This window comes from Paramormyrops kingsleyae, chromosome 13, assembly GCF_048594095.1.
Source record: "Paramormyrops kingsleyae isolate MSU_618 chromosome 13, PKINGS_0.4, whole genome shotgun sequence".
Classification (NCBI taxonomy): domain Eukaryota; kingdom Metazoa; phylum Chordata; class Actinopteri; order Osteoglossiformes; family Mormyridae; genus Paramormyrops; species Paramormyrops kingsleyae.
The window spans coordinates 11730550-11743527 of record NC_132809.1 but is presented as its reverse complement, the minus strand read 5'-3'; the positions used below and the strand labels follow the sequence as shown (position 1 = coordinate 11743527).

General features: G+C 45.9%; 1 protein-coding gene across 7 annotated transcripts in view; it reads left to right on the top strand.

Annotated features, from left to right (window-relative positions):
* Positions 1-1823: 1823 nt before the first annotated feature.
* The window catches only part of dusp8a (dual specificity phosphatase 8a), a 44731-nt gene continuing 33576 nt past the window's right edge, over positions 1824-12978 (top strand). The window contains exons 1-4 of one of the 7 annotated variants that reach the window (XM_072698200.1): positions 4246-4287; positions 4834-4922; positions 5288-5442; positions 10235-10621. In XM_072698200.1, coding sequence (XP_072554301.1) covers positions 10391-10621 — 231 coding nt within the window. In that variant the 5' untranslated portion in view covers positions 4246-4287; positions 4834-4922; positions 5288-5442; positions 10235-10390. Of the gene's footprint in view, positions 2146-2247; positions 2424-2732; positions 2756-4228; positions 4288-4833; positions 4923-5287; positions 5443-8884; positions 9503-10234; positions 10622-12978 lie in introns of those variants that run through there. The other 6 variants (XM_023842217.2, XM_023842214.2, XM_023842215.2 and 3 more) reach the window with 6 other exon arrangements.

Here is a 12978-nt window from a genome sequence, read left to right as displayed (position 1 = left end):
CTGATAGATTCAGGGAGGGGGGGGGGGTTCAGCACTCCACATGAGCCCTGCAATACGTAAAATTATAAAATTATATACTGTAAGGGGGGCGGGAAAGGTGACATTTTGTGAAGGGGCCCAGAATGTCTAGCTGCTCCCTCGTTATAATACGCAATAGTTTCAAAGCAGAATAAAGTGAATTGTAAAGTTCAGTCGAGAAATACATCAACTACGCTGATCCTTTTCCTGGCCCTCCTTTTTAAAGATGTGTTTGAATTGTTCAAACTGTATGTACTGAAACTGATATACGAGTTCCTGTTAAAAATAATTATATACGTGAAACTGCGTGAGATACATGCAGTAATTGACATAATTCGACAGTGGAAGAAAATATTTCGAGTCAAGCATTTAAATAAAGAAGTGCAGTTTTTACATCATCCGCAAGATGGCAACATATACGAAATTATTCAATGGACTGTGCTCGCCGCAGTTCTACAGCAGCGCTGTCATTGATATATAGCATTTAGTACGCATTTAGATTAATTTTCGATTCAAGTGCAGCCACCACAGATACCTTTACAAATATTAAGCAGGCAACGATGGCGAGGTGAAAACTGTATATCCTGTGATGCGCTATATATTTTTTTTCTGGTTGTTGTTGTCCAGTTTCTGATATTTTAATCTTCTTTGTTCACATCCCTCCGTTTCATCCCCGTTCTTTTTAAGGGTAATAGTTTTTGCTCATAAAATTGTGTCATGTAATGCTAACTGACTTTGGGCATTAACTGGAAGATGATTATATCTACAGTATTTCATCTTGCAACGCAATTCAATACATGGACATTCGCTTAAATTGAAATCAGTTTTTGTTTAAACCTATATACCGCTTCTGACAAAGACCATTATCAGAAAGTTCACTGTATCCTGGACTTGAGGTCCTCGAAGAGTAAGCCTGCAATGGCTATGGCAAAGAAGAAGACCTTCCGACGAACCAGACCCAAGGGGGAAGCCCGTCTTCCTCTGGTCAGCACTGGCCAGTGCACCTTCACACAATGCAGGCAGATGGTGGGACAGCACCGGGGGAGGTAGTCATGCAGGATAGGAGCAGACTAGGGGCTAGAGGGGGGGGGACTCCCTTGTATCTCGACTTCCGACCAGCTTACCGCAGAAGCCGCGGCAGGACTAGTTAAGGCAGCGTAAGTAGCGGGCAGAGGCATGCGGCATAAGGAATCCCTGCTCTGTTCATACAAAAAAGCGTGCTGTGCCATATCAACCTTTTAAATCCACCAGCGTTACGGATTGACGGTCGTCTTTAATCGCAATCATTTTAGGATTTCTAGCCCCCACAGTCCCGTTCGTCGATCTGAATACGGTTTTAACATAAGAATTAAAATGTGCACCTGGAGAGTAACGGGTAAGATTATAAACATAAATTAAAATATTATATAAAAAGAATAATAATTGTAGTAATTATTCTAAAGTAATTTCGCATCTCATGCTATAGATTAGTGGTTTTTCAGCGAGAGGACCTTTTAATGAACCTGACCTAATAATTATTAGCAGACATTGTAGGCTGCACGTGAGCATTTCGACTGCAAATGAGCTCCTTGTCTTGCGCTAAAATCAGATTCCATTTACATCTCTCTCTCTCTCTCTCTCTCTCTCTCTCTCTCTCACACACACACACACACATACACGCGCACTACTCACTCTCCGCGATGGTCTTGTGTCTCTTTAATCCAGCGGCTCAGGACGGTGACGTCACCGTATCCCTTCGCTGCCAGCTCCCATTGGTTGAAAATGACGTCAGCCTGTTTTTTTCTAAAGTATGACCTCATGCTTAACTCGTTTTTTTTAAGTGCTAAAGTGCATCTTCTGTTTTCCTGGATCACGAATTCAATGCAACGGTAGATTGCTTATCTCTAAACTGTACTATAATCCGAGTTCCAAACACAAGGAAAATGACTGCCACTGCTGTTGCTGTGCGTGTGTTATGAATGCGTTTCTAAAACAGTAATTCATTATAATAACAGTAGTGCTTCTCAGTAGTTCCGTATGTTCCCAACAGTTTACTATGTCATATAAACAACACTAAATTCTCCTTTGGGAGTGCTCAATGACACGTGAAGGCGATCTCAGTGCCGTCCGGAGAAGCTTGGAGAACAGGTGAGTGAATATGGCATTTCGCCTGCTTTTTACAAAGCTCCCGTGCTTTTTAAATTCCCCTTGCCAGCTGCAGATGATGCGCCTACACTTAGAGGAGTTTTGCTGCAGCTTGTGGCGTGGCCGTCAAATAGGAACCACTGGGGAATCCGGAGCTGACTTTATCGGTGTCATGTTCTGTACCGAATTATGTGCATTGTGAATTATTAATTTGTATACGTCCATGTACGTGTTCTGGCCCGTGAAGTCTTACGTAATTTCTCAGTTCGTGAAGACTGACGGTAGGTAGACCTTGCGATTCATTTATTTGCGCTTATTTCTTCTGAATTACGGACTTAACCCTGACTTCCTTGGTCACTTGATATCGTGCAGGGAAATTAGATTGACTGGTAGCGCAAGTAGTTAAAAGTGCTTTGATATACGAAGTCGACCTAGTCGCATGAAAAGTTTACAAAATCCTTTAAAAGTACTTGGCTGAAACACCGTCCTTTCTATCATCGTTGTAACCTAATGCAGTTTAGTTAAGTGAAAAAAGATCTAAACGGAAGGCTAAATATATTTTAAGGACAACCGCTTCGATGCTGGTTCACCTATTTCGGTGGGGTTATTGACAGTAGGTGTCATATTGTTTCTTTCTGGTAATGTTCTTCTGCAATATCATCTGAAGTAGAGCAATGTCCAAAAAAAAAAAAAAAACCCATTACAAATTTTATTTGGAATGACTAGAAAAGGTGTCTTTTGTTGTTGTTTTTTTAACAGTTTCAGATTGTGTACATTTGACTGCTTTTACAGGCAGTGGAAATGTCATCTTAAAACTTAGATTACGTGAACTGGACCTGTTATATACCTGCTACGTGTGAGTTCAGTTTTATTTCAAAACTTTGAGTTCTGCTGGGGAAATAATTACAGTTGAAAATCTGCTGTAATTAAGTCATATATGAATGTACTGAATTACTATGGCTAAATAACGGTGCCTGTGTTGTGCTGCCTCACATGGGCTGATGCTCATTCTTTCTAATATTGTGTGATGTGCTTCATTAGTGGCAGGTGCATCGCATGTAATTTCAGTTGTGTTCTGCACGGCCTTACGTCATGAAGGCTGAGTCGGGTGCCCCTCCTTAGAGAATGGACTCTCCCTGTCAGAGACGTGCTGCAAAGCTGGGTGCCGATCCAGTCTTGCTGTCAGCAGATTTTAAGAGGCAATTTAGCTGACAGTTCACTCAAACTGACGGCGGTGCGCCTTCATCTGAGCTCTTTCCCCATGCGCCTGTTCCCTCTTTTCCCAGACTGTTGGCTTTCCAGAAATGTAGCCACGTTGCACTACCATATTGGACCTTGTTATTGTTATTTAGGTACTTCTTTTCTGGGCAGGGGGGTGGTCCACAAAGTAGAATTTCTCAGATATCTAGGTTAACTTAAGCTAGAAGTTATGATTGTCCAATCGGAATGCTCCTTACTTAAAATTCAATTCAGTTCAATTCAGGTCAGTTTAGTTCAATTCAACTTTATTTGTCCCAAGAGGGGCAATTCACGTCGCACATGCAAGCAATAAAAATGCACAAAATTTTCATAAACGCACACATTAAAATACTAACAATCAAAAACAATCTGCTGACAATATAATGACAATCTAAAAAAAACTCCTATTGGACAATCATTGTAGCTCAGTTTAGTCCGACAGCTAGATCGGATGGTACCTGGGTACCTTCAGGTGTGTAGTGTGTTGTGTGTGTCATGTTTGGGGAGCTGAAAGAGTCGTATTTGAAATAAACAGTGTAATGGCTGGAATAGTTATTTTCCGATCAGAATTCAAGATGTCACATATTCAAAGAAATTCAGTTATTTTGTTTTCTGTGCAGCAGTGTCAAACTGTCCTTGTAGTTTGTTGATGGATATTTTTTTGTGCTAATAGTTTACTTTTTATGCCTGAGGTGGCCAGTCTTACCCCGAAAGGGCCGCTGTGTTTGTGGGTTTTCGCTGCAACTCCCTAATTAGATTACTAATTAGAGGAATGATTGGCTGAATAGTCCTCACACCTGGGTTTGAACAGCTGACCTAAAGCTTATCCCAACAACCCGCAAACACACCGGCCCTTTGCGGATAAGACTGGCCACCGCCGTTTTATACCTTTTCTACTGAGATTCTGTACGTTAAGATAGCAGGTTTATCCATCTCTGTTAGACTAACAGGCCAACACATTTTGCTTAGATACCTGTGAAGAAACATCAGTTTCATGTTTTGATCCTCATTCTCCATTTTTATTTGGGGTTTAGCGTGTTCATATTCACCACAAAGTGGGGTAATGAGAGAGCTTTGCTGGGGGGCCGAGCACAGAGCAGCATTCTTTGTATTGACTGTTCAAAGTCTTCCACATCTGACATAGCTTCAGATAAACATCATGCCGCATTTTACAAATGTACTATATCTGTAGTACTGTTATCTATAATATTAACAACTGTCAATATTGTAAAAATTTGCAAATGGTGGGGAGGTTGTGACATGTTGACTCATATATTCCCAGAATTATCTCCAAATATTAGGCGCAAAATGAAACCTTAGTCTGCTGGTGTGATAGCTGTGCTTTTGTTCATATTCTCCATTGCATTTTAAAACTGTGTGTATGTGTACAGGCTTACTTGGATTTCCGTGGCTTGTGGGAATAACTGGTAATGTGTGTGTTTGGTGCCGCAGGATGTCTGCTGTTACAGATCTTCTTCTCGTCGTGGCTTGACGAGATGCCCGTAACTAACGAGACTAACCGGAGGTGACAGGAGGATGAGGTGCACCGCTCTCGGGATAGAGTAATCCACGCTACTGCTTACTGGCTAAATCCGGCACTGGTGCCGTTTAAAGCCCCTACGATCCATGCCGTTTAACCCCTCCTGCCTTGTCTTTGAATTGTTCCCATGGCAACATGAACATTCCATGTAGTCCCTCTCGCACACGCTCGGGACTTTGAAGATAAAAATGAGATTGTTCAACAGCATGTGACGGCATTGTGTTTTTACGTGGGGTGCGCTGCTGTTATGGAGGTTCGTCCTCCGCTCCAGCTCTGGTGTGGCTTTCCTGTGCAGCATCACGGAGATGCTGCAGTTAAACACCTCTCTTCCTCTTCTTACGAACCACCCCTCTCCCCCCCCCCCAGCCTTCTGTTTTCAGTGGGAGCAAACGCCATTAGATGTTCGCAGCGTCTGTCCTGCCAAGCTCAGGCAGAGGAGGGAAAATATACCACCCTTCCGCAGATTTTTTTTTTAATGTGGGGGGGAGACAGAGGAGGTGAGCGGGTAGCTAATTGCTAAGGTAAGGCTGGCTGGTTTGTATTTGAGGTGGGGGCTCTGAGCGAGGTTAAGATTCGGAGGGTTTGTGATCAGTGCTGCGTATGATATTAATCTGCTCAGGTGGCATGTTTGTGTCCCTGTTGGTGTATTTGGGGGGGTTGGTAGGGGTGCACCGGTGCTTCTGTGTTATACAAAGCTAGTTTAAGGCTTTAGTGCATCCTTATGTGGCCGAAGCTGACTGCGGTGACAGTGCAGACCCATGCTTGTGTCGTGTTGCCGTATATTTTCTCTGCCCCCTACTCCCCCAACCCCCCCCCCAAAACGCCTGTCAGCTCGAACGGAGATGCCCTTCCGCCCTTACTTATCCTCATCTATCCCTTCACATTGCTCAAACACCAGGAACGTGTATCGATGTGCAAGCTTAATGTGAGAATGGTATTTTATTGTATTCGGTGGTATCCCGGGGTTTCCTTCAAGTCTCACCCTGGACGCTTGGCTTGATGTATCCAGTCCGTCGTCTGCTGTCTTGCTGCAGCCGAGCTGTTAACGCTTTGGAATCCTTCATCGATGTGGACTGATGAGAGATAGATGGACTGAGATCTCACTGTGCAACTATGGGGGGCATTTATTGTACGCGCAAAATAAACGGGATTGGAAAAAGAGTGAATGAATGGAAATGTATGGACACAAACAGCAGTGAGTCGTGACTGTGTGTCGTGATGCTTTAGGGTCGCGTGCCTCCCTGCCCATCTCTGTCTCAATCTCCTGTGCAGGGATTGGCCGGTGCTCCGCTCGCTGTCTCCATGGCTTCCCTCTCTCTGCTTCTGGGTTCTGCATGCTGCTGGAGTTGCTAAGCTGAGGGCTCCTCGTGGAGTTACATCACCCCCCCCCCACCCCCGATCCCACATACACACATGCCATGCCGCACTGAGCTATCGCTGCAGAGCGTATCCTGGCAGATTATGACTCCTGCGCTCTCCCCCCCCCCCCCCCCCCCCCCCCGCCCTGCCTCCTGATCAGCTTTTATCTGCAGTGTACTGCTGACATCCCCTGCAGGGAGATTGCATGCTCGCTGCTGGCTGCATTTCTCGCTGCAGCACCGCAAACGGATGGAAAAAACAAATCAGTTAGACCATAGCAGCTGCGTGTGCATTACAGCAGCACAGACCCCCGTGACGTCGTTCTCCCCCTCTTCCTCTTACCCGTGCCCTCCTCCAGTCATTGGTGTTACCGTTACGCCGTGCCCTGCCGCAGGTTTTGGCCCAGCGTGGGAGTAGTGTAGTGCTCAGAGAAAAACAGAAGGGAAGAGAGCCTGCAATGCGGCAACGTCATCGCTGGGGCTGCCCAGTCAAGACAAATGTCATTTAAATCGGCAGTATTACTGCCTGCTAAAGTGCATAAAGTGTCGCAGCACTTGGGAGAAACGTTTACGCCGTTTGCGTGCTCGTTCCTAGGCAGCTCGTTATCACTGCTGTTTGAAGAATGTCACAGGGACTGAATTCTCGACGCGCTAGTGAACTTGCTATTATTGCTGCTGACGATGTTATCGGTAATGACGTTGGTCGTCCCGTGCCCCGCGTCGTAGGGGCTGTGTTTTCACTTGGAGGTGCTAGCAGACGCTCTCCTGAATTACAGAGGTCACCCTATTCTTGTTTGTTGTTCCTGCGCAGCGAGGTGGAGTGCACGAGCCAACCCCATGCAACATTTACGACCCGAACAAGGATGAGGATAAATAAAATAACGCGACCCTATTGTGGCAGTTAGGGGCAGGAACTTTGGGATAACCTCAAGCTTGCCAGTTATACTGTAGTAGTAATAGTCTTTGCAGACCAATGTTGTTGAATTATTAATAAAGGTACATCATCTGAATATATCCAGCAAAATATCTAGCTAGCTGGGGAGGTGAATACTGTTTTGCAGGAAAAAGGGAAAAGATTAGTCTTTTTTGGGACATTGTGACAGCCTTTCATGCTATTCTCAGTGTTTGCTGTCACGTTGTCGAACTTGCATGTTTCATTTTCCCATAATGCAGTGCTTCATGGTGCTTCCTATTGGATGCCCTTCCAGGACTAGCACAGTCAATGCAGAGGAAAAAACGAGGAGGGAAGAAAGCGTCCCCAGACACATGCTAACGCGGCGCCGTTCCGTTCATGTGCAGACACACACATGGGCTGTTAAGTCACATCCTGTTTTTTTTTTCCAGGCTGCATGAATTGAGGTCAGGACTGTGTCTGGGGACATTCAGGATTTTTCGTTACTTTACGCCGGCCTGCCGCGAGATCATGTCTACATGAGGCGCCATCAACTGTTTTCTGTGAAATGATATAGGGGGGCGTTCAGGGTGTGGTCTGGTAACTAGGGGTCCAACGGCTTACGCAGTCCGGTTCCACGTGGCCACACTGAATGAAATCTAATTGGGGGCGGGCAGAATGGCTGCTTTGTGAGGAACGATTGTTCCCAGTGGTCTGCCATCGAATGGTGTGGGGCCAGAACTTATCCAGGCCAAGTGACTCGCCCTGACCCCAGGGAATGCTGGAGCGTGCGTTTAGCAATAACAGTGAAGCATCCAACGATGCCGTCTGCCTTGCTGTCCGTCTGTAGAGCCTAGCTGGACATTGGCTGAGAAATGGATAAATGTATCTACTGTAGCTTCACTTTATTACGCGCCCAGGGATGGAGGTTTTTTTTTTTTCTGAGGATACCAAACTTTTAATGACAAACATGAATTATTCAACCTGCTCGTGCAAATAAAACCACCGAGGGGTGCCAATGGTCATTCAAATGGAAGATAAATAATGATGAAGCCCCTTTTCCCCCCATTACAGCCTTTCTTGGGGGGGGGTTCCCACAGGCTTTTAATTTCCCTTAATTACCCCCCTCTCATAAGCCCTTTTAAATGACACCAGATCAGGACCTTTAATCAGCGGTCGTGTTGCATGTTGCGTCGTCCCTGCGGACCCCACATCCACTCTGGGGGCTGGAGAAGTTATAGCACTTTCTTCTGGAACATTCTCCACCCTCAGCGGCAGACTTCCTCATGTCATATCTACCAGGTGCAAGATGTCTCTGTTATGTATTTGTGCTTGTTTTTAATTCAACAAACAGTATTTTTATTCTGTAGTTTTATTCCTCACTTGGTTTCTGGCATATTGCCCCTAAGCTGAAAATAAACTAGCATTCTTGTCATGGTTGCGCAGCTTTCTGTACACACTGGGGGGTAAAATGAAGTGAATTCCCATAATTCTGTGTTGTGTAACAGGCGCATACCTAAAAGGTGGTTTAAATCTGATATAGGGGACCAGGAGCTGGAGGTGGAGTTGACATCTCGGAGAGTAGCATGGGCAGCTCGTCAGGCGGCCCCTATGGAGACATGTTTTCGTAAATCTCAGTGCTTAATATCGTCTTCCCTGGCGGTCGGCGGTCTGCTGTTTCACACCATTGCAGACAAAAGGCTTTTCAAAAGCTCCAACAACAAACATAATCCCCTCCACCCTGGCAGGCAGCAGTAATATTTTTATCTTCTATTTGTGCTTCTTTGAAAAGAAATACCCTCTGGAAGATTATTATGCGATAATAATAATTGGTTAGTTATTTTAAATACCGCTCTCCGTTCTTTGGTAATAGTACGTTTCCTGCTATATTGTGCTGTTGCTATTCTGAGTAGGTGTTACGTAGGGATTGTTGGGGTTTTATAGATGGGATGCTGTACCGGATTGGATGGATGGATGGATGGATGGATCATGGGCATAGAATTAGGTTTGGACATGTCCCACCCAAAATTGTGGGAGTACTCTGCGTGTTTGAAGAGGCTGCGGAGTTCGGCACTGATTTGGTATATATGATATATTAATTAGCACGAGGCAGGAATCAGTCAGCCTCTCCAGAGTGCAAACTCAGTGACACAGACGGTCAGTTAAAGCACACTAGTTCATTTAAGATGCATGTTTTTTGGACAGTGGAAGGAAACCAGAGGATCGTCAGGAAAGCCACGCACACGCAGGGAGACCATGCAAACTCCACACACTCAAAGTGGTGGTGTGCAGCAACACCGCGACCAACCGCGCGTTTCTGCCACCTGACAGGTTTGCACGATGTTGGATGTTAATATCAACATTGCATTTCATGCACATGCAACTGTCACATTGCAAGGACCAAGGACTCGCGCGCAAGAAATCTATATTATGCTACGTTTAAAACGGGCAGTTTGCAAACCATACAGAACGTTTACAAGGTAATAAAACTGTTACATGCATGTAAACGTGTGCAGGCTTGTCTCACTCCAGCCAGCTGACCAAAGTCGGCCACCCTGTATTATGTAAGATGATGTCGCTATGTGACAGGGCTGAGCTTCGGTTTAGCAGCGATTATTTTGACATACAGGAAGCGTAAAAAGTAAATTAAGCAAAATAATTTAAGTCAACGTGATAGGCTAGGCTACTCTGCGAGGCTAAATGGCACATATCTATGGTTAACCTTGCATTATTAATTTCCACGAATGTCTTCTTTTAAGACATACTTGCCTTGTTCTGTGGTGATATTCAAGTTCTGCTTTGCAGTACTTGCAGACGACTGCATTTTCATTGACTTTTAATGCGGATGAAATTATTTGGACCCTCACAGGCTATGTTTGCCTTCCTTCCGTCACATTGGCGAGTAATCGAGAAGGAAAATTTTAAATCGATGCTTTTGAGAAATCGAGTTTAATCAAGTAATCGTGACAGCTCCAAATGTAATGTTGTGAAAATGCAGTATATAAATAAAACTGAATCGAATTGTTCATGGGGTCTGTTCTCCCTTCCTCTTTGTCTCCTCAGACCAGCTATGGACGTCCTGAGACCCCTCTCCACATTGCTTCTCTGAGCTGCCTCTCCCCTTCTCCTCCACCTCCATTCATTCTTCCCCTGTTTCCCCTCCTTGGACACGCCCCCTGTGTTCAGTCATCCCAATCCCGCCCCCCAAAGACGACAGGCATGGCCGGAGAGAAGGGCCGGCGGGGCGTCATGGATGGCCGACGACTGGCGGGTCTCCTGCAGCGGGGAGGGACCCGCACCCTGGTCATCGACAGTCGCACCTTCTCTGAGTACAACGCCTCGCACGTGCTCAACTCCATCAACGTCTGCTGCTCCAAACTGGTCAAAAGGCGGCTGCAGCAGGACAAGGTGACCATCACCGAGCTCCTGCAGCCCAACGGCAAAGTCAAGGTACGGCCTGCTTGGTACCCGGCCCCGAAGGGGTTAAGGCATAGCCCGATGGTCTACTGGCGCCCCCTCTGGACCTGCTGTCATTAAAGGACTCATTATGTCCACGTCTCTCTAATTGTCTCATTATGAAGGCGATTCCCCTGCGGTCTGCGTACCGTTCGTGTGATTTATACTCGCGGTTTGAAGACTTAAATTGGGGTTTTCCCCTCTTTTCTTGGAGAAGATGTGTGATATGTTGCTGTTTCTGTTGTGCGCCGTGGATGAATTATTATTTTCTTCTTCACGTGCATCGCTGGTAAGTAAATAATAACGATAATAATTAATAAGGCACAAGCCCGGTTAATGGGCCGCTTACACTGACTTTGTGTCGCGTTTATAATTATCCATGAAGCTGGGGAAGACTTTGTGTCTTCCTTGCTAGTCCTTCTTAATAAGCATCTGCACTCGACCCATGCCGGGTTATATTTGGAAGACCCCAGTAAGTTTATTGCTTACTAGTGCCTGTGTAACCAGACCCCCCCCCCCCCCCCATGACTCCATAGGATATGACATGCTTTTTTCCGCCAGCTGTCATGACAGCTCCTAAATTTGGAGGGCTGCGTGAAATTCAAGGAACTCGGAATTAACTCGGAAATTAAGCCTGGGCAGTGCCTTATTTTTTTTTTTCCGGGCAAGCGAGCAGCCCGTCCAGCGGCTCTGCTCCCGCTGGGTTTTGGATTACCCGATTTTGTTAGCGCCCAGTTTTGCGGGCGAGGCGGTAACTCAGCCAGCAGGGGGTGGGGCACGCTGGGTGGAGCGGGGTGGGGGGCGGCTTAACCCCTGCTGTGAAAATGACCTCCCCAGGATATTTTCAGGGGTATGGTGGGCAGTAAGATGCTGTTCCTAGTGATGAGTGCATGAGACCCAGGTGTGTATGTGTGAGTTTCAGCTCCTTTAGCACTTGTGTAATTTTTATGCCCTGAAGCTGAATATTTTTTTAAAAAAACTCCACTGAAATTGGCCCAGAATGTGACGCTCATTTATTTAGCTGCGGAGAGGGTAGCTGTGTCCCTCTGCTACGGGTTCTGGCTGGACCTGACCTCATCTCTCACTAACCTGAATGGATCACACTCTGTCCATCCCTGAATAAACAGTGGCGATCCACCCAGGGAGGACATGTTTACCACCTCTGCACCTCTGAGCATCTCTATGGTGGGTTGTTGGGGGGGGGGGTGTCAGTTTGGCTCCTTGTGCGTGAATACACCATGCCCCCACCCCCAGCTTAGCTATACAGCTGGCTGGCTTTTATTATCTCCCCAGTGAAGAAGATAAAGCCAGCGATTAATGGGAGGCTGGGTAACGCTGTACCTATCTGGAACAGCATGGTGGTGGGGGGCGGGGGTTGCGATGCTGTGACACTCATTGTGATTGGCTGAGCATGACATCACCCTCTTTGTGCGACCACTGGCAGCGCGCGGGCTTGGCACGTGTGAGCCGGCTGTATGGTTTGGGTTTAAGTTTTTGTCTGCATCCTATTCAGGGCACTTAACGCGCTGTCGGTGGTGGCGATGCCGGTCACACTTTCTCTGCGGGGCGGCGTCCAGCCGCAAGTCCCTGCGACAGATGGCTCACTGTTCATCTCCCGTGGAAGAAGGACGACGGACGGCCCCAAGGTTTTGCGGGCCTGCGCGGCCCTGCTTCCTGATTGGCCGAGAGGGGAACCCGAGGCCAGCCAATCCACGAAAAGCTCGACAAGAGCTGTTGCACTAAAGAAATGCCCATCAGTACAGATCAACCCGGCTTTGCATTATGTGATTGCTTTTTTTCTAATTGAATTCCTGTTTCTCAATAATATTTGGCAAAAAATCAAATGTACCAATTGAATCCATTGAATGCTGATTAAACTGGTGCTAGTATTGTAATTAATTAATTTGAGAATCTCAGAATCTCTGTTCATTTTCTGCAGAAATATTTAACATGTTTTGACCTCAGAAACCTATTGATTTTAGATTTTTAAAAACAATCAATGTGGTACATTTATTGGTGAATCGGTTTCTAATCTGTTTGCGTATCTGTGCTTAAAATTGTTAATGTCTTTGGCTTATTTGGGATCATCGTTTTCTGTTCCTGTCTGCCAAGCTAGATCTTTTTTCACCTTTTCCAGTCTGCTGCTTCCATAGCAGCTGTTGCTGTGTTTTTTTCTTTCTCTTTTCAGGGTAGAAAATGAATAATCAAATGCAATTTAGAAAAGCTCTCTGGCGAGCTTTGGCGAGTTTAATCCTTTTGCAAGCCCAGGCAAGCCCAACAAAGCTAAAATGAAGCCATTCTCTGAATGGGTCTTTTCCCTGTCACTTGAAACTGCCTGCCTCATTTTTCTG